The sequence below is a fragment of the Doryrhamphus excisus genome, chromosome 11 (genome assembly GCF_030265055.1).
Source record: "Doryrhamphus excisus isolate RoL2022-K1 chromosome 11, RoL_Dexc_1.0, whole genome shotgun sequence".
NCBI lineage: Eukaryota > Metazoa > Chordata > Actinopteri > Syngnathiformes > Syngnathidae > Doryrhamphus > Doryrhamphus excisus.
Window position 1 is genome coordinate 3,344,529 of NC_080476.1, and position 22,100 is coordinate 3,366,628.

Here is a 22,100-nt window from a genome sequence, read left to right on the forward strand (position 1 = left end):
GGTGTGACGACAGGCGTTGAACACGAGCTACTTCCCGTGGAGGTCGATTGACATCTTCCGCTAGCACACATGCACCCAAGCAGCGCACGTGAAGTGGTGGTGCGTCTATCAATTACTCTCTTTGTTCAGAGAAAATGAAGTCAGGTCCCCCGTGTATCTCTTCACATCCTCTTTAGGGCTGTATCAGACCACAGCATCCCATAATACTCACTCACGTGTACAAAAGAAACACCATGTACCTTCCAGCTCATTGCCTCCACCACTTGCAGGTTCATGAATAACCATTTCACAGTTAGACGACGTTCTGTAATTAGCGCTGCCGTCTAAAGCCGCTCTCGTTCAATTAAGTCCACAATGAGCGCTGCCACCGAGGAGCTTACATAACGCTCGCCATCCCTTAAGTTTGACACCTCGGCCGTGACCCAGTGGGTTATTTTCTAGATCAGCTATGGCAGCGGTTCCCAAAGTGGGGTACGCGTACCCACAAGGTTACGTCAATTGTTCCTTGCTCTGTGTGCATCATATCAACAAATAAGTCTAAATGATTCACTTGTGACTTAAAGGGGACCGATTACACTTTTTCCACTTTTCTGACCTATAAATGTCGTTAGAATGTTGTATTCTCGAGTTTTGCATATTTGGAAGTGAGCCCTGAAAGGAGTTTGGGATGACTCAAAACACTCGATTTCACAGGGCGTTGCAATAACTGTTCCTTTGTGATGTCACAGACGACCTGGCTTCCTTATGGGCGTGGCTGGAGGCCCTCTCTGCCGAGCTCTCCTCCAAGCTCTGCTTCTCTGTTTACTTTGCTAGCAGTGGCTCATAAAAAGTGTTTCTTTGCGTGTAAGGGAAAGATACATTTGTTTACAATTCCTAAAGACGCCACCATCAGGCACAAGTGGTTGGAGTTTGATTCCTACCAGCAAAAGAAATGCGTTTTAATCTGTTAATCGCACTGGACTGTTTTGTGAACATGGGCCAGTATGCAGACAACCTTGCTGAAGCCTGACGCTTCATTTTCCAATGTTACTTGGTCGTGTGGAAGAGTCCGAAGGGCAAGCAGTTGTCCTGTCCAGGGTCCTAACTGTGTTTATTTTGTGTAAGTCATGGAACAAAATTGGTTTTCTGTGTAGCATTATAGAGTGTGCATACAGGGATGCTAAAGGCAGACATTTTGAAAAGATACATCGCCACTTATTATCAACTCCGATACTGTTTATCAAGTCATATAATGTTGGGTTCGCAGCTGACGCAGCTGACGCAGCTGACGCAGCTGACGCAGCTAACGCAGCTAACGCAGCTAACGCCTTTCTAAGCACTTGGGAGTGTGACCAACCACAGCGAAGTGGTCGTGCCTGTAGGCGGGCCATGGGTGGAATAAATTAAAACAGACTTTTGTCTTTGTCACGTAGGACAGTAACAAGATTATTGCAAACCAAATACACCTACCTACAGTCCCCAACCTTAGCGAGGTACACAACATTAACTGCATTGCCCCATCCTGAAAAACCTAAAAATGTGTCTCTGTGAGATTCAGTCCAGTTCATGCTTGTTTTTATCACCCCTGCTCTGTTGAAAAGCCTTATGGCCTGGGGGAGGAATGATCTACTCAGTCCTTCAGTGGAGCAGGACAGTGATAGTAATCTGCCACTACTGAACTGCTCTTCTGTTGGGAGATGATGCCGTGCATTGGATGATGCTGGTTGTCCATGATGGAAAGGAGCCTCCTCAAGCGTCCTTTGCTCAGCGACATATGTCAAGGCTGTCCAGCTCAGTGCCAATGACAGAGCCTGCCAGGAGTACACTAGCTACCGCAGTCTGGGAAAAGATCTCTTGCAGCTTTTTGCATACGTTGAAGGACACCAGGACAGACTTTCCTGCCAAGAGCATCTATGTTGGCACTCCAGTCCAGTTTATCATCCGGACGCAGTCCCGGGTAATTATAGGTGTGAACGACCTCCATTTTGTGTGTCCATTTCCCTGAGGTGCAGGGGGTTTGCGTTGCACCAGTTGAAAACGTCCCGGATCAGTTTTCTGTACTCATGAGGTCTTCTTGGATTTCGGAATCCCACATAAAACAGTTTGTTCACATTACTAAGGTCAAATAATATGCAGCAACGTATGATGTGAATAAGTTCCAACCGTAATAACGTCCAAAGTCATCGGACAGCGTCGATATTTTGCCTATGAAATTTCTGTGACGTTGGATGAAATGAGGCTGGTCTTTTTTACCATTGACTCTTCACTCGTGCTTTTAGTGTAGTTTGACTGCTGCAGGCGGTCACTGTCACAATAACATGTCATTTCCACAGCGGAGAATCAATTTGTTATCGTGGTCACCGTTGACAGTTTGAGCGGTCATCATTATACGGTGTGTGTGACGCTTTCACCAAAAAACTTCTTCTTCTGCCAAAAGAAGATAAAAGGACGATTACCCGGATGAACTGTAACACAAGAGGCGATGTAAAGTTCAGATAAAGACAGTTTTGACGCTAATCGGGCCCGAAAATCTCCCCCAGTGCAGACTGTTGTAGCCTGAAGGTGAGATTACTGGACCTGCCGTCTAAAGTCTTTCTACTTCTCACAAAGCAAGCTAATGAACACGAGTCCATCTAGACCAGGAATATAATTGTGTCTTTTACTGCAGCCTCGATAATTAAAAAGACCCATTTGAAGGTTTTTATATACGGAGTAGAATTCTTTTTTCAATGTCCTGTACGGCCGTTCAAATTCTATTCTGTTGTAATGCAACGACTTACAATAAAGTTGGAACTACAACGACTTACAATAAAGTTGGAACATAGTTTAAATCCTATCAGTCCCGCACATCCACTTCCTGATCAACTTAAATTCAAAGATGGAGGTGTTAGAAGATGTGCTTCTTTTACCAATGTTCCCAAGTTTTTCTATCATTTTTTTTTTTTCAGATGCAAAGTTCTTCAGAAAGTTCTTCACCAGAGTCAGTCAGAGTTCAGGGTAAAGTTGTTGGCACCTTTGTTCTTAAATCCATTTTGTCATACATTGACATGATTTTATTTTGGAAAAAAAGGCTTAGAGAATAACGTGATACATACAGCTCTGGAAGAATCTAAGAGAGCACCTCAAAGGTTTATGAATTGAACATCTTTTCACGTGTGACATCCATCCCATTCCAGCACGTGTTGAAAGACAATGCAAGCACAATAAATAAATCAAAAGTTGATCATTTTGCCGGCCTGGATAAATGTGCGTGTTGGTTTTATAGCAGAATTGTCGTGAGTGAACCCTCCTGTTAGTTACTCAGTCTCTTTGTCTCAGTGACGAGTGGCGGGGCTGCAAGCCAACGTCGCACAGCAGCAGCGATCCGTGTGGACTGTGTCTAAATCCGGGGTCTGCAGCCTACAAATATGTCCTCCTTCTCCATCGAATGGAAGCCTGCATTCAGACCGTGTTCGCCGTGTTTATGTAAAAACAGGACCCTTAATATTACAAGATGAGGTCGTTGGTTTTTGTGTGCATCACGTACATGTTTTATTGGGAAAGTCTGGGTGTTAACTTTTATGAATGTTTGGACTTGTGTTGATGGGATGTTTTGTTTACATTTCTTTTGCTTCAGTCTGTATACTGCTGAAACTACTGCTCTTGGGTTAACTGCAAAGATTCAGGCCTGAGAATTGATACACTGTATTCTGCTTCATATGTAACGACAATTATTTCAAACAAATCTAGCAAATGGCAGCAAGTGCTATTTTACACACAAATAAGAATACGGTGACTGTTATTGAACATGTATTTCAAATAAAGCACGGTGTCTGTCACTGGGGCATCATCATGTGGACTGGTGCATGTCTCCACTGTTCGAAAATACTCATTATCATACAGGTGATAAAGTAATACGTACATTAAAAGTTATAAATACTGCGTAGGTATAGTTGAGGTGTTGAAATGATCCTTAACTGCTTATATCTATAAACACATATCTGATCAGATTGTTGTAAAAATTAAGTTAAGTAGTTAGTTACAGTAGTATCAGGTTTTAACCGATTCTGGAAGATCTAGAAAATTTTCTGTGGAGTTTCTGTGCTCTATAGGAGTCCAAAAATTAACTCAGAGGACCGAAAATGAGCGTAATAGGTCCACTTTAACAACAGGCCAATGGGACCTAAATCATTGCCTGTGTAGTTAAGAAAGGAATTAGAATTTCCTACAGGAAAAAATTGGATGGACCAGCTTGTGATTCCCAAAGCTGGGATAGGCTCCAGCATAACCCCGTGAGCCTAGTGAGGATAAGCGGCATAGAAAATGGATGGATGGATGAACCAGCATCCAATCTATTTGACTTAATATAAAATAAAACCCAGACTTCTGAGATCTCTGAGGAGGCCTTCATAGACAATTGAAGAAAAGAAAAAAGTTTTAGTCATATGACACACAACACCAGCTGAACGTCTCACTGAGGTTAAAGTTGATTTCTAAAAAAGTCCAGCATTCCCAGTAGACACAGATGCTGCTGTGACCACCCACGAGTCCTTGCAGTCAACACACTGCAAATTCTTCATCAAAGTGGCGCCTGTGTCGCGGGAGCCAAGAACATTTTTGGTGTGTCACCTCAGCCTTCCTCTGCCAACGCGCTCGCTAACTGGACGCCGTCCCAGTGCACTGGGAGAGTGAGTATTCCGTAAAAATGAGCAAGGTTGGAAATATGGCAAATCATAATGCACAGTAAGCAGCACCTCAGTGCAGAAAATACATCACCCTGAACGGATGCATGCAGAGTGCCAGAATCAGCAGCAGGCAGGGAAAGCGAGAGGACGGGGTCATTCATTTGAAAGGAAAAACACAAAACAGGAATGAGGAACAAATTGTAACAAAGCTCACAACAAACCACCATGTGCATTATTAACCGAAACAAAAAGACCAACAAAAGACCTGTTGCTAGGTGAAGCAGGTGAGCAGCACGAATGTGAAAATATCGCTGCTGCACCTGGCCAAGAGATCGGGAAGACCTGGGTTGGAATCTCCCAGTCAGCTGGGATAGGCTCCGATATACCCGTCACCCTAGTGAGGATAAGTGGCATAGAAAATGGATGGAACCTGTCAAATATAAGTGGGGTGAGAAATTCTGCTTTCCACCACACGCCCAGCCCCCGACTGTGGCACACCCGTTTTAGTTTACCGACATTCTTCTTTTATTTTGAAGGGGTGACTTTACCGGCTTCAGAAAGCAGCGGTTCTGGCTGGCGACGCTATGCTGCCCTTTGCTTTTATTTCATATTTTCGTAGTGAAATAACACGCTTGAGACTCTTGGTGTCCAATATAATTAATATAATATAATTAATTAATTAATTATAATTACAGTAAATAATACATTTTCATTCATACATTTTTATTACATTAATTAAATGAATGAATAATTAATTGCTGTTGTAATTTACTTATTTTGCCTTGTAATTATCCCGAGGGCTGAGGCCCAGTGGCACATCACATGGTGGGCGTTGAACATGTTAAAGCAGCTTTGGAGCGCGAGTGCCCCGCCTGTCGGGGGCGCCCGTCTGCCACGCATGCTTTCTTAATAAGCAAATGAGGACTGAGCATGAATAAATAAGATTTTTTTTTCTTTCCCCCCTCACGGCTCCCCCTTGGGAATGCCGCCATGTGGCCCATAGCTAGAACCGCCACTGGCTATTGGATGTATTTTACACTGAGCGGATGGCAGTGTTGCCAACTTGGCAACTCTGTCGCTAAATCTGATGACATTCCAAAACCTCTTGGCGACATATTTTCTCAAAAGCGACAAGCAACTTTTTCTGGCGTTGTTGGAGAATTTGGGGACTTAAAAGTGAAAGCACGTATTGTTCTACAGTTTTTATGCTCACTGAGATCTCACTGACAGGTCCGCCCTGCCCCAATGCAGTCACAAGTCGTCAGGTCCGCAGCTTCAATTCCTACTCATTACATTCAAGTCTCATTCAGACTCAGTCACTTACCTGTCAGTGTGGTATAACGTGTGATGGGAGAAAGTTGCGTGATGAGTAAACAAGTAGTCCTAAGTGCAAGATAAATGGTAGCGGCTGGAGGCCAGTCCAGTGAATTATTATGCTGTCGAGAATTTGAGAAACGCTGGCTGAGAGCAAATATTACATTTATTTTGTTTTGATGAAGTGATGGCAAATTTGAAATGATCAAACAAGAATGAGGTTTATTTGTAGTTCTAAACATATTTAATGTCTTTTTACTTTTAGTCTCTCCTACAAGCTCATGCTTTCTTCCTACAGCATCTGTTACATCCTAGGTTCCCACTAACACCCACAATTACGAGTGTGCATGAATGCCTCATAGTGCAGTGTGCACAGTCCGAGGCATCATTAGTCAGTGGTTCCTTCCATGGATGTCAAACTACATTTCTGCATATCAAAAGTATTAAAAAACCTAAAAACCTAGTTGACTCCTTTGGAAAAAATACTAAAAATAGTAGTTCCTGGTTCCTCATACCTGGTTCCCCAATATAACGCATTTTCAGGTTGTGACAAAACGCGCATGACAACACATGAATGTGTTTTTATTTCTAAAAACAACTTCACTTCAGTGGTTGGACTTTTTTATTCATTCATTCATTTTCAACCGCTTTAACTCACAAGGTTTGTGGGGGCGCTGGAGTCCAACCCAGCTGTCTTCGGGCGAGAGGCGGGGTACACCCCGGAATGGTGGCCAGCCAATCACAGGGCACATATAGACAAACAACCATTCACACTCACATTCATACCTATGGACAATTTGGAGTCGCCTATTAACCTAGCATGTTTTTGGAATGTGGAATTGAACTCGGGTCTCTTAACTGTGACAGCCTGCACGCTCCACCGTGCAGCCCTGGACTTTTTTTATATCGACCCAAAAACATCAAATTCATGAGCCGTGTAACCTGAAAGAGTTTGCACGTGTGGAAAGGCCAGATTATGCATTTCCCAGCATGCTTTGCTGTAGTTAAAATGATTATCTTTGACTGTGTTATGCCTCTTTAAGGTATAATTTTGCACAGACAGGGTGTACTAGTTAAATTGCTGCCGTGTACAACTAAATAAATGATTCTGACTTTTGGTGTGACACCCTTATGAAGAATGGTTCCTGCCGGATACAATATTGTTTCCACTTCTAAAATGAAAATGCCAGAGGAGTTGCTTAATTACGCATATCGCTTTAAGCACTTTGTTTGATAAGGTCCGTGAGGCGGGCCAACTCAATGCTATTTTCCAAACCAGATTATGCCCCTCGGCCTGCGTTTTGACACATGTGCTATAAAATATATCTTTGTGCTTTCATTCCAGGTAACGTGTTTGTGGTGAGTTTGGCCTTTGCCGACCTGGTGGTGGCATTCTACCCGTACCCGCTGGTTCTCTACGCTCTCTTCCATGACGGCTGGGCGCTAGGAAACATTCAATGCATGGTAAGTCCGCAGAGAGAGGACAGCACGTGTCCAGCGGTCCGACACTTCACTGATGACTCTTCAATTTCTGCTCAGGTCAGCGGTTTCCTCATGGGCCTGAGCGTCATTGGTTCCATCTTCAACATCACGGGCATCGCGGTGAACCGATACTGCTACATCTGCCACTCCTTCTCCTACAGCCGGCTGTACAGCTACCGCAACACGCTGCTGTTCGTCGCCTTAATATGGCTGCTCACCGTGGTGGCCATCGTGCCCAACTTCTTTGTGGGCTCGCTGCGCTACGACCCCCGCGTCTACTCGTGCACGTTCGCCCAGAATGTCAGCAGCTCCTACACGGTGGCGGTGGTGGTGGTGCACTTCCTGGTGCCCATTGCCGTGGTCACCTTCTGCTACCTGCGCATCTGGATTCTTGTGATTCAGGTCAGGGTGGACTTTAGTCTGAGCAGTGATTTGTGACCGTAGAGGCGCGAGGCAGGTACTGATGCTGGCCAAAGCAAATACGCCCAAAAACGTGGCAGCGGCTGTAAATAGTGCTCGGCTCAGCGGACCAAAAAGATCCACAACTGGGCCGAATGACACAGGGCAGGTTGCACGCTGTCTTTCTCGCAATGGGGAAATGACGACCTTTTAATTTTTGACCCTTTTGCTGGATGAGTCAGCGTAAATTCAGTAAATGCCACAAGCTTCCATTGAAATCCTCTGTGACACGTAACATTTAGCTTGACCATCTTGATCCATAATGACTGAAGATGTCTCGCTACCTGTGTCGGACCTGCACGTGCGCAAATGTCAGCGCACGTGCGCTAAAGACCCTGAGAAAAAAGACAGACTTATTATTGGATTGCAAAGGTAGTGACCCGTACGAGGCCGGAACCAGTAGTGCTTCAAGTCAAATGATGGAGTGAAAGAAAAAGCCTTTTTTGTTTGAAACAAAAGGCGTAAAACAGCACCGCAGCATCGCTATCTCATTTATTGCTCTCCAAAACAGGCCTTGGAAATTAAAAAATTACTTCAATTGTAAAAAATAATTAACTTCATGACAAAAAAAGGCATGAAACGATCAACTTAAAGTGCCCCGTTTTGGGATTAGAGTATAATAAAGCTGAGTTCTTAAATGCAAACACAAATTCTTTTTTTTTTTTACAGTCCGTCTCTCTGTTACAATAAAACTACCATAAACATTCTGCACTGTTTAGGGTACAGGTGTCAAACCCAATAGCTGGACTATTTTCATGGCCTTAATTACTTTTGACGAAAAAAAAAATACTGCCTGCAATTGCAGCTTCTCTTAACTGGACATTATTCGATGCAAGAAGCTGTCCTCATCATTTTTTCATCATCAAACCTCAAACCTTTTTGTATTCAATGCTATAATTGTTTTTGATATCTACTTGTCACCTTGACTTCTGTTCCTAAGCATCTGTTTGTTGGTAAACAATGGCAATAATCCAATGAAGGGGCAATTATGTAATGGTAATGGTTTTATTTCATTTGAACATGCATCAGATTACAATTGAGCGCATCACATAATATAATAATAATATTATTATAATGAGGTTATTATACATTTATATGTATAATTTATATGTATACATTTATATTTATATGGTTTTGGGGTTACTGCAATGTGGCAGTCTGTGTGGAAAATTGGCACATTAACCTGAGCGGTATTAGGCCATATAGTTAGAGCTGCAAAAAAGCCGCAAAAGGCCAAAGAAAAATCAAAACTAAGGATGTTCCCTACCGATCCCCATAATCCATGAGTGAAATCAGCAGATACCGATACCAATACGGATACCGATACCAACACATACAGTCTAAATGTTAAAATGTGCCACTGGCTATATGAGGGGTCACCAATGTTTTTTCTTGTGAGAGCTACTTTTACAAAATGAAAATGACCAAGAGTGAAAACAGGACATGTCCTGGGAAAAGAGAAGGTTTGGTCACCAAACTCATTTTCATTGTGAGCCACATTGCAGTAACGCCAAAACCATATAAATGTATAATAACCTCATTATTACATAATTGCCCCTTCATTGGATTATTGCCATTGTTTACCGACAAACAGATGCTTAGGAACAGAAGTCAAGGTGACAAGTAGATATAAAAAACAAACTATTATATAATTGTTATGGTTAATAATGGTTAGCGCGCAGACCTCACAGCTAGGAGACCAGGATTCCATTCCACCATCGGCCATCTCTGTGTGTTAAATGGCCACTCCAAATTGTCCATAGGTATGAATGTGAGTGTGAATGGTTGTTTGTCTATATGTGCCCTGTGATTGGCTGGCCACCAGTCCAGGGTGTACACCGCCTCTCGCCCGAAGACAGCTGGGATAGGCTCCAGCACCCCCGCGACCCTTGTGAGGAAAAGCGAATGAATGATGAAAAAATGCTGAGGACAACTTCTTGCATCGAATAATGTCCAGTTAAGAGCTGCAATTGCAGGCAATACATTTTTTCAACATTTATTTTCATAGCTTATTTCAAGCCAGAACATGAGCGTATCCACAACTCACCTGTTGTATTTCACAATGTATTTATATCTAGTCTTCTCACGTTATTAACTAAAAACCTGAATGAAAAGCACCATTATGCGCCTCTGCTGGGCCCCTCCAGCCGCATCCGCTGCCTTCTGACCGCAGATGCAGCTGACTCCCGCATCTGTGTCTCCCGGAAAGGAGATCAGTGTGATGTCAATGTACGCAACGACTGTTACAAGCGCGGCACAAATGCTCACTTGTCACATGTCACACTCGTAGCCGATGTAGCCCTGCACACAACAAAAGTTCCTCCTGCACTAAACGTTCTACATAGTGTCTGATGTCGATACTGTCCTTTTTCGCTGATATCGACTGATACCAATCTGTGGCCCATCGATCAGAGCACCCCTAATTAAAAATATGCGCATATGAGTTGTAAAATTGTGAACGTCACGTAAACAGGGTTCAAGTCTTAACTGTGATGTTCAGTAAGTGTGAAAAGAAGCCAACCATTGTTAACGGTAAACGTGTCGTGGTTTGCAGGTGCGACGCAAAGTCAAGACGGAGGAGAGCCCTCGCCTCCGACCCAGTGACCTTCGTAACTTCATCACCATGTTTGTGGTCTTCGTGCTCTTCGCCATCTGCTGGGCACCGCTCAACCTGATCGGCCTGGCGGTGGCCATCAACCCGTCTCGCGTGGGCCCGCTCATCCCTGAGTGGCTGTTTGTGGTCAGCTACTTCATGGCGTACTTCAACAGCTGTCTCAACGCCGTCATCTACGGCCTGCTCAACCGCAACTTCAGGAACGAGTACAAGCGTATCGTCACCTCCGTGTGGGTGACGCGGCTCTTCGTCACCGAGACGTCACGGGCCGCCACCGACGGTCGCAGCCTGCGCAGCAAGCAGTCGCCACCGCCAGCACTCAACAACAACGAGTCGCTCCGGGATCGCACAAACAAAGACTGAAAAAAAAAACTCAACACCCAACTAAATCGTTGTTTTCTTCAAGTGCTCATTTCGTTAAGACTGCTTAGAGGCCGCATCATCCCAGGAGAACTGAGCTATGGGTTTGCGCCTCGGTGCCATTTCCACGACGACTCAAAAAAACAACGTGAATGCTACATTAAGATCACATGACACGTGTGATGTGCTTTCTCACGCGTGTTTCACTATGAGAACTGCAACTTCCAAAGCCTCAAATTGTCTAACTCGCCTCACTTGAATGCCACCTTAGTAACAAAAAACACAAGGGATGATGTCATGGTGCAACATGCTCTCTCGAGAATTTAGTAGGAAGTGATTAAAAAAAAAAACATCCCCAGAAGCCATGTAAAAACATGGCGACAAACTGCGCTATAAGATTTTCTACTAATGATGGTGCACTTTTTTTTGTAGGAAATCCTCCTAAATTCTCGCAAGAGCAGCCTCCGGATGTGCAAACCGTACCGTCCCGTTCTAGCTGGAGTCAGTGCAGCACTCAGAAGGACCAGAAACGTAGTAATGCTTAGTAAAAACACAATCAGGAAGTGATTTTCCACAAACAATGTGTGAGCAAACATGGCACAAACAGACGCTGCATGTGGTGAAGCAGGATGAGGACGCCTCCTCTCTAAAGCCGGGTGTCCAAACTTTCTCCATTCAAGGTCAGAAAAATTCAATGACGCCACTTTGATAGATATTGTACCTTAAAGATACTAAAAGCAATCCAATATAGGCCTATATTTATGTATATATTTTTTTATTTTTGTTTTTATTTCCATTTATATTAATTTTTTTGTATTTAATTTTTGTTTTTATTTCCATTTATATTCATTTTTTTGTATTTAATTTTTTGATTTTTTTTTTCATTTTTGTTTTTATTTCCACTTTTATTTATTTATTTAGTTATTTATTATTTTGACAGTTTTGGTCCTCCATATAAAAAGCCCGTTAACCACCTTCTCAATATGGCTTTAATATTATGAGAGACAGCCAGACATGAAATAACACCCCTATAGTCACCTTTAAATTGGTATAACCCAATATGGTAGACACAATCACAGAAAATAAGACTCACACACGTCCGCATCTAACATTTTTTTTACTGCCAGTTGGTGCAGTGGCTACATTACTGACACCTAGTTACTAGTGTTGACTACTACATATCACTGTGTTTTCAGTGCATTTTCCGAATGTTGAATATATGTATTTTAGCTCATTTAATCATTTGTATGCTTGGAAATGCTTAGTTGAGGCTAAAAATCTTAAAAATATGCTAAAATTTGCACATTTTTTGACTGATAATAAGCTGTAGTCAACCTTGGAATATCATGATTTATAAATAAATATATTATGTAAAAAACCTGGCGCGGTACGACTATATGCTAGGCTAAGTATCTTAGTTTTGTGTTGTAGTCGACAAAGCAAATTGGTATAATACGTCTCATGAATAATCAATTGATTATATTTTCAGAATATGCGGAGGGCCAAAGATGGCCGTGCACTGTGGTCACCCCTGATTGAAAAGCATCATGTCCATTAGCAATGTGAGGTGTAGACACGGCGTAACATTGTGTCAATAAGATTTCTAATTAAAGGTAAACAGCAGTGGATTTAAAGCTACTAAATAAATAGGATTTGACTATAAACACATTGCATGCTAATCAGCTCGGTACCCAACATGCTGTCAATCTGTTCACACAACTTCTACATTCAGGATTCAATTCCTTGTTTATAGTTTTGTAGTAAAATGCAGTGATAGCAGTGTAGTAGAAGTACCGTAATGGTATGAAGTTCAGTACACATGACGCAGCACATGATTAGCTATATTACAGAATGTCATAATCCACATTGATTTAAATGAAGTATATGTTTAAGCACTTAATACCAGGGATACAAGGATAAACGGGAAAGGTTGAAATATTGTTCCTAGTAACCCTTACAATAATAATACACTTGAACAACTTCAGCACAAAGCTGACATGCAGACTGTTTTCTCATTATATGACAGATAGCGAGAAAGATAGACACGTTATTAATCTCCAAGAGAATATCACATTACCAGCAGCTCTGGAAAAATATCACAATACGTAATGAGAAACAGAATGGGAATAAATAATTTCAAATTTGTTGTGCAATAATACATAGTAAGTTAATAAGTCCATTCCTGTGTGTGTTTTTATCACTCCCCATCTGTTGTGCTGAGAGGCCACATGGCGTATATATATATTTATAGATATATAGATATATATACACGGTGGCGGGAAAAAGGCTTTGTCCCCTTCCTGATGTCTCAGTATTTTGTATGTTTGTCACACTTTAATTTTCCATAACAAACTCATTTAAATATTAGTCAATGGCAACACAACTGAACACAAAATGCAGTTTTTAAAAGAAAGTTTTTATTATTAAAGGAGAAAAAAATCTGTGTGAAAAAGTGATTGTCCCCTAAAGCTAATAACTGGCTGGGCCATCCTTAGCAGCAACAACTGCAATCAAGCGTTTGTGATAACTTGCAATGAGTCTCTTCCAGCGCTGTGGAGGAATTTTGTCCCACTCATCTTTGCTGAATTGTTGTCATTCAGCCACATTGGAGCACCTTTTTAAGGTCATGCCACAGCATCTCAATAGGATTCAGGTCAGGACTTTGACTCGGCCACTCCAAAGTCTTCATTTGGTTTTTCTTCAGCCATTCAGAGGTGGACTTGCTGGTGTGTTTTGGATCATTGTCCTGCTGCAGAACCCAAGTTGGTTTCAGCTTCAGGTCACCAACAGATGACCGGACATTCTCCTTCATAATTTTTGGTAGACAGCAGAATTCATGTTCTTTCCAGGTCCTGAAGCAGTAAAACAGCTTCAGACCATCACACTACCACCACCATATTTTACTCTTGGTATGATGTTATTTATCTGAAATGCAGCATTACTTTTACGCTAGATGTAATGGGACACACACCTTCCAAAATTTTTTGTCTCGTCAGACCACAGAGTATTTTCCCAAAGGTCTTGGGGATCATCAAGATGTTTTCTGGCCTTCATGTTCTTTTCGTTTAGCAGTGGTTTTGGTCTTGGAACTCTGCCATGCAGGCTGTTTTTTCCCAGTGTCTTTCTTATGGTGGAGTCATGAACACTGACCTTAACTGAGGCCACTGAGACCTACAGTTCTTTGGATGTTGTTGTGGAGTCTTTTGTGACCTCTTGGATGAGTTGTCGCTGCGGTCTTGGGGTCATTTTGGTTGGACATTTGTTCGAATGTTTTCGCCATTTGTGGATAATAGCTCTCACTGTGGTTGGCTGGAGTCCCAAAGCTTCAGAAATGACTATACCTTTTTCCAGACTGACAGACATAAATTAATCTTAGTTAAGTTTTAGCAGAGGGACAATCACTTTCAGATACAGGATCATGTCGGTATGATTTTTTTTTCCCCTTAACAATAAAAAGTTTCATTTAAAAACGCTTTTTCAGAGCACTATTTTCAGTATATGACCTTGATGGTGGTAAATATTTGGATGTTCCTACCATACGTAGAATTTGGATGAGCAAAGATGTATTTATTATTATTTATTCATTAAGATGACAAATTTTTAAAAAACACATTACATAAATGCATTTTATTTATTTAAAAACTGTCAAAAAATAGTTTTGACATAATTTGTTTATTAATAAGTATGGAAAATAACAAATTAATTATAGCTCATTAGCTCTTATAAAAGGTATGTAAAGGTTTTTAAAAATGAGTCTTTTGTATGTAGTGAAATATATGTAGGTAGCTGCCCGAGACTGGATTGCTTTTATTGTGTTTTATCAACTCCGATAAATAATGTAAATATCAAAGTGGCCCCAATACAATGTGGAGGATATTACTATACCATAAATGATGAGATGGCAGCTTCCTCTTCCTCCTCCAACACATGCAGCAGCGTCATGTTGGTTTATTGTTTTAATTTTTGTCATTCATGTATTTACAGATGGAGCAAATATTCACTGTAAGGGGGGAACATTACCGGGGGAATAATTTATAGCATTTGTATTATTCAATGACATTCATTGCCGCTTCTATTCCCATCTCAGGGTGAGCTTTTAGTTGATTTCTCCAACATGTCTACAGCGACTCAACACTGATGATGTTTTTTTTTGTAAATGTCACTTTAATTGTTTAATTGTCGTTATTGGATGTGTTGGACTTGTGTTTTGACGTGTCTCTCACGCCAGCGGAACAATGTGACACAAATAAAAGTTTGCTATTGGCTTCTACGTATTTTGGCTCACAGAGCGCTGCCTGAGCGTGGTGTTAAATCGGCCGCCATCGCCGCCACAAGTTATCATTTAGCAAGTCATCATCACGTCCAAGCGTAGCGCTTTCACGCTCTAATGGGCCGTGCGCCCTGGCATTGATCGTCGATGCTTTTCATGTCCTGGAAAATGTTAGCACGGGAAGCACAGACATGTGGCAGTTCTGTCACGTGTGTCTCTTGTCCACATGCTCTCGTCAAGAAAACCACAACAAATAAACTCAAATGATCACAAATAAGTAAGTCACTGCAAGTGAACATTTTGCCATGATGCTGGAATTCCTCCAATTTAAAAAGTCTTTTAGTCTGTAGCTTTAATGCTAATGATCTGTGTTTGTCTCTGACAGAGATCCAAGAAGCACCATTGTGTTCTTAATCCTCTGTTGACATCCCTCAAATTAGATGGCATCACTAAAAATGTTGTTTTTAAATATGAGCCACTAAAAAAATGTGCATTTAAGCAAATGATACATATATTTTTTGCCTAAGTGAATCATTTTGAGTGCTGTGTGTCTGTTATTTCCATCAGAGTTGAACAGCTGCCACTGTGTTAAGCTGTAGTTATTCTAAATTTGATCAAAGTTACTTAAGATTGGTCTGGTCAAAACACTTTGCTGTAGCTGTTTGGACTTCATCACTGAGTGCTTCTATTTAGGCTCGTTACGTTTGGCTGATTACTTTGGCTGTGATAGTAATACTGGAACAGAAAGTCAGGTATATCATGATGCAATGGAAGATAAAGTGTTAGGTGGGTGTCATCCATGTTGACAATTTAGTGACACGATTACTCCATTTTACGAGTAGGGGTGCGCATTAAAACTGAAAGACAGGAAGTGTTTCTTGAGTCATGTATTCACTAGGTCATTAAATACAAGTGGCCAACCAAGGTGAAGTATCCACAAGTATCCACAAGTGCAGTTGAGCCGTTTCAGATTGTGCGGGAGTTTCGCCCAGCAATGGCAGTTTGAAAGCTGCATAAACCCCTCCACAATGCAACCCCTGACCAAATACACCTCCCACCACTGACAACTGTACATCAACATAAATGATACTAGCATGCATCCATTTTTATGTCACTTATCCTCATTGGAGTCGCAGGTATGCTGGAGCCTATCCCAGAGAAAACACAGGCTCCATGGCAGAGTGCTCAAGGGGAGAATCGAACCCAGGTCTTCCCGATCTCCCGACTGTGTGGCCAACATGCTATTCACTTGGCTCTAGTACTGACATCATATTTTTTATATTTATGATACCATTGAAATGTAATTGAAAATATATTATTTTAAGTCATAAAAAGCAGGGATGAAAGGTCAGACTGGAAGAAACATCCCGACTGATTTTGATTGGTGTCAGAGTCAAGACATTTTCAGAAGTAGATGGACCTTTCACCAACCTTCCAGGGATGCCCAACAAGAACCCTACTGATTTTCAATAACAGCCCCAAATGTTGCTGCTATGACTTTTCATCTTATTTTGACTCCTATCCATTGGGCTGTCTAATGATTTTGAGTTTTATTGACTTTTAAGAATATGGGAGCAGAGACAACTCAGCAGTAGGTAAGTAGGTAAGGTCAGAGGTCATATTGATGGCTACATGTTTCTTGTCCGTGTCAATCACCTTCAAAATTGTGTTACATGAATTCATTCATTTTCTACCGTTTATCCTCACCAGGGTCGTAGGTGTGCTGGAGCCTATCCTAGAGCTGTCTCCTGGCGACAGGCCGGACAACCTGGACTGGTGGCCAGCCAATCACAGGGCACATATAGACAAACAACCATTCACACTCACATTCATACCTATGGACAATTTGGAGTGGCCAATTAACCTAGCATGTTTTTGGAATGTGGGAGGAAACCGGAGTACCCGGAGAAAACCCACGCATGCACGGGGAGAACACGCAAGTTCCACACAGAGATGGCCGAGAGGGTGGAATCGAACGTAGGTCTCCTAGCTGTGTGGCCTGCATGCTAAGCACACATCCACCATGCTGTGCTATTTTTGTTGTTATCAGTATTATTGGTTATATCAACTGTTTTGCTCCTTTTCTCACTTGCTGTTGTATTGTTGTCGTTTTGTACGTCCCTGTTGTATCGTGTGGCTGAGGAAACATGCCAGCCTTACCAGAAGTGACCTAAAGTCGATCGCGAACTACCGGTCGATCGCGGAGGTGGTACTGGTCGATCGCTGGTCGATCGCTGGTCGATCGCGGCGTGACATTAAAAAAATATCATCCCAGCATCAATGCCGTCACTTGATTGATATACAGGGCAGCCATTCAGATGACAACTGAATGTTGCCCTTCGGGCGACCAATCAAATCAAACAACGTCTCTAAGTGCACCAGAACTTACGATGTCAGCCTATCATCCATCCCCGTTACTTGATTGACATACAGGACAACCAGTCAGATGACAACTGAATTTTGACCTTTAGGTCACCGCTCATGCGTAAACAACGATGCAAAGTGCTAAGCTAGTCGGCGAATTGCGAGATTTTAACCCCGCGTTATTTATTTAGTTTATGGTCACTAAAATGAGTGAAGGAGCTGGACCAAGTAAAAAGGCAAAAACTGGACCAAGTAAAAAGGCAAAAAACATATCACTTCCATACGGATATGGAATATTATACGGATATTATGATACGGATATTATCCATGACTGATAAACATTTGGAAGTGTGCTTGAGGCTGGCTATCAGCAGCTACTGTCCGGACTATGCATCCCTGGCTGGTTCAATTCAGTGCAAGTCATCAAAGTAAACTCAGGTAATTACAAAAAATGTTAATAGTTAATTATGTGTGTTTTGCAATATTGGCTCATTTGGTTATGTAAGGTACATCAACATACATTGTACGTACAAATAATCCTCAATACATTTGAAAATAAATAGATGTGTTGCATTTTTGTAGTGGGTAGATCATTTTGACTCGGTCATTTTAAAAGTAGCTCGCATGCTGAAAAAGTGTGAGCACCCCTGCTTTAAACCATCCTTCCAGTTAGGGCTCGTATCCTGTATGTGATCCTGTATCCCGTTGCTTACACCCTGCAGATGGGCTCTATGGTGTAAAAAAAGAAAAGCTACTATGTATGTGTGGACGTTTTCAGGGCATAAAAATCTCCAGCAGCTTCTTAATTGGCGGCAGCTCGTTAACCGGCCTGACTGACTGCAGGCTTGATTTACAGATGCAGGCAGGATGAAGCCCGCAGGTCGTAACAACTCAGACGTGACCGCAGAGCGTCTTAAAAATCTTAAGTGACTCTTGAGAAAACAAATGCTGTAGCGTTTAACAACAAAAAAGAGGCGTACATTAAACGAGTGTCTGGAGTCAGCATTCCGGTCATCTCACTGCCCGACCACTTTCTTGGTAAATGTTTGCTGCTCCGGAGGCAGCGTGGGGGCTATGCGGGGGGACCGGGTGGGTGAACGCTTGACTGCGGCTGCTCACGACTGATGTTCACTGACATGAATTCTCCGACAGGTGCGGGGCCCGGATGCCCAGAGGACGCTCCGAGTAAACATGGACCAGAGGGGGGACGTGTGAAATGTAATGGAATTTGACATTTGAAGACTGGAAAGGCTTGCCTGTTACAGCGAGTCTCGTCAAAAGCCGCCACGTGTAAAAAGATATGCGTCGTGTTTGAAACAAAATGAATAGGAAGCCTGCTCTGCTTTTCATGCTCTTTACACTTTAATACAAAGATACACACTGGATTCTATGTTGTTTACATCTACATTACGACATGCTTATAAAAAGTGGAATTTTTATGGCATCAAGGACGATTCATATGACAGGGTGCTGCCATAAAGGAATGAAAGGCAGGGAAGGGGAGGAGAGAAAGGACGCCTGACACTTGCTTGAAAATAATGATGGACAATATGAACTTGAAATAACTAAGAACGGAACCTGCTGAAGGGAAAAGCTCAAAATCTGGTGTCTACAATTTGGACACAATCTGCGAGGTCCCAATAACAACAGTGGAAGAAGATGGAGCGAACCATGACTTGTGTGTATGTGAAGAAGTGGCTTGACATCCCAGTCTGTCCAATATCAGCATCAACAGCAAAATAGTCTTTGAACTGCCAATCACAACGGAACAAAGACTACCGACGACCGACGACCGACTACCGACTACCGACTACCGACTACAGATGCCATTGAAAGACCACCACTGTCAATGGCGTGAAAATGGACACCATCCAACATAGTACAGCATGCTACATCAGCCCTGAAGCACAATGACATTGTGGGAGAAGTCCAGTTGGGAAGAGGAGGATTTGGCATTGCAGTGAATAAACCAACTTGGTGCAAAGCTTCAGCTTCACATAGGAGGAAAATTGTGGTAGAAAGAGGGTGAAAGAAGGCTGTCTCTCTTGCTTAGCAGGGCCAATGGATGAGGTGGGAAGGTGTGGACAGAACACCCACTTAGAGGCAGCTCATCAGTTTCATCATAAGAGCTACATATGATGTGCTCTCATCCCCCAAAAACCATCACTAGTGGTATGGAGAGAACCCAACCTGCCCCCTGTGCCCAAATCCAGCACCTCTCGAAAAAAATCTTAACCAGTTGTAGGACCAGCCTCACACAATGGCACTAATCCTGGAGGCACGATCAGGTCCTCAAGAGTCAGGCAGCAGCTCTTAAAACTGTTTGTTATGTTACATTGGGCTCCACCCAACGACTTTCCAAATTCACACCTATCTCACCCGGGCAACTCATTGAAATACTAACCGGTATGAAGACTCCAACATCTCCCTGGATCCTATCCCTTCTGCATTCATCAAACCCTGCCTCCACATCATCTCCCCGCTGATCACAAGTATCATTAACTCCTCCCTTATCACTGGATCCGTCCCACAGCGTCTCAAGCTGGCGGCAATCACCCCCACGCTCAAAAAGTCTGGTCTCGATCCCAATAACCTCTCCAATTTCCGTCCCATATCCAACCTCCCCTTTCTGTCCAAAATCCTTGAACGTGTCATAGCTGCTCAACTTCAAACTGACCTCAACTCCAACAGCCTGTTTGAATCCTTCCAGTCCGGTTTCCGTCCCAAACGCAGCACTGAAACAGCTCTTCTTAAAATCACCAATGATCTTCTTCTCTCCTCCGATTCCGGCCATCTTACCATCCTCATCCTCCTAGACCTCACCGCAGCCTTTGACACCATCAGCCACTCTATCCTCCTGTCCCGCCTCAAAACCAGCCTCAATATCACCGATTCTGCTCTGTCCTGGCTCCAATGATATCTCGCCAATCGTCAACAGTTTGTGCACATAAATAGCTGCTCCTCCTCCATAGCCCCTTTACCTCAAGGTGTTCCCCAAGGTTCGATGCTTGGTCCTCTTCTCTTCATCCTCTACATCCTTCCACTTGGCAATATCATCCGTCGACATGGCCTCAATTTCCACAGCTACGCCGATGATATTCAATTATACATTTCTACCACCTCCATCACCTCCAACATCTACTCCACCCTCACCAACTGCTTAGCTGATATCAAAACTTGGATGGAACAAAATTTTCTTAAACTTAACAGTGACAAAACAGATATTATCATCCCAAAAACATCACAACGCCCACCCATAACTTCTATCTTCAATTTGACAGCGCCACCCTCACTCCATCCCCGCTCATCCGCAACCTTGGTATCCTCCTGGACCCCACCCTTTCATTTGAACCCCACATCAAACAGTTAACCCGGACTGCATTCTTCCATCTTAAGAACATAGCCCGACTCCGTCCATCACTTCCATTCTCTGCCGCTGAATCCCTGATCCATGCATTCATCCCAACCAGAATGGACTACTGCAATAGTATTCTCTACGGTACACCTTCCAAAACCCTCAACAAACTACAATATATTCACAACCTCCTCACCTCCACCCGCTGCCGTCAACACATTACCCCTGTCCTCCAAAACCTCCACTGGCTTCCCGTTCCCCAACGCATTCACTTCAAAGTTCTTCTCATAACCTACAAAGCCCTCCACAATCTGACCCCCCCATACCTCACAGACCTGCTCCATCCACACAATCCCCTGCGCCCCCTTCGCTCCTCAGACTCCAACCTCCTGGCACTCCCCTGTAAGACCAAGCTCCGAACCTGGGGAGACAGAGCCTTCTCCATCGCTGCCCCCACCCTCTGGAACTCTTTGCCCCACTCACTCCGTGCTTGCCATGACCTTCCCAGTTTCAAAAAACAACTAAAAACCCACCTCTTTAAATCTGTTTTTAATGTCAAACTTTTTATACCTGACTGCTGTGCCCCGCCCCGCTTTTTCTCACGTCTTAACTGCGTATTAATGAATGAATGTTGTATTTTAATGTATCTTTTCCTCTGTTTACTTGCTTTTATTCAACTCCATTCTTCTGTAAAGTGTCTGAGTATTTTGAAAAGTGCTATACAAATAAAATATATTATTATTATTATAAACACTGGACACCTGTTCATGTTTATTTATTGTGTAGCTGAATAAGCATTGTGTTAGCATATCTTACACCTATTCAGCCTGTTCTCTATTCTTTTATTAATGTTAGAACTTGCCTTCCAAGATGACTCCTCGTAATGTCTGTTTTGGTCAAGTAGTTTGTAAAATAAATGACCTGCACAAAATGCGACTTATACTCCAGTGCGACTTATGTATGTTTTTTTCAACCTAATTATGCATTTTTGGCTTTGTGCGACTTATAGTCCAGAAAATATGGTAAACATAAACACTTTAATAGCGCAATAAAGGTTTTTATTTGGAAACAACACAAAATACAGAATTTCTACTTAAATAAACAAATACAAAATTGTCACTCCACAACAAATATTACAACAGACTTTTCATACAAGCACCCTGGATTATGAATTAAACAGCTCACAAAATGCGACTTATACTCCAGTGCGACTTATGTATGTTTTTTTCTACCTAATTA

The 22,100-nt window shown here is 42.5% G+C and overlaps 1 protein-coding gene across 1 annotated transcript in view; it reads left to right on the top strand.

The window, feature by feature from the left end:
• The window catches only part of LOC131138058 (melatonin receptor type 1B-B-like), a 76,881-nt gene extending 61,139 nt beyond the window's left edge, over positions 1–15,742 (top strand). The window contains exons 2-4 of the mRNA XM_058086625.1: positions 7,303–7,421; positions 7,497–7,841; positions 10,453–15,742. Coding sequence (XP_057942608.1) covers positions 7,303–7,421; positions 7,497–7,841; positions 10,453–10,875 — 887 coding nt within the window. The 3' untranslated portion in view covers positions 10,876–15,742. The remainder of the gene's footprint in view (positions 1–7,302; positions 7,422–7,496; positions 7,842–10,452) is intronic.
• Positions 15,743–22,100: the final 6,358 nt, after the last annotated feature.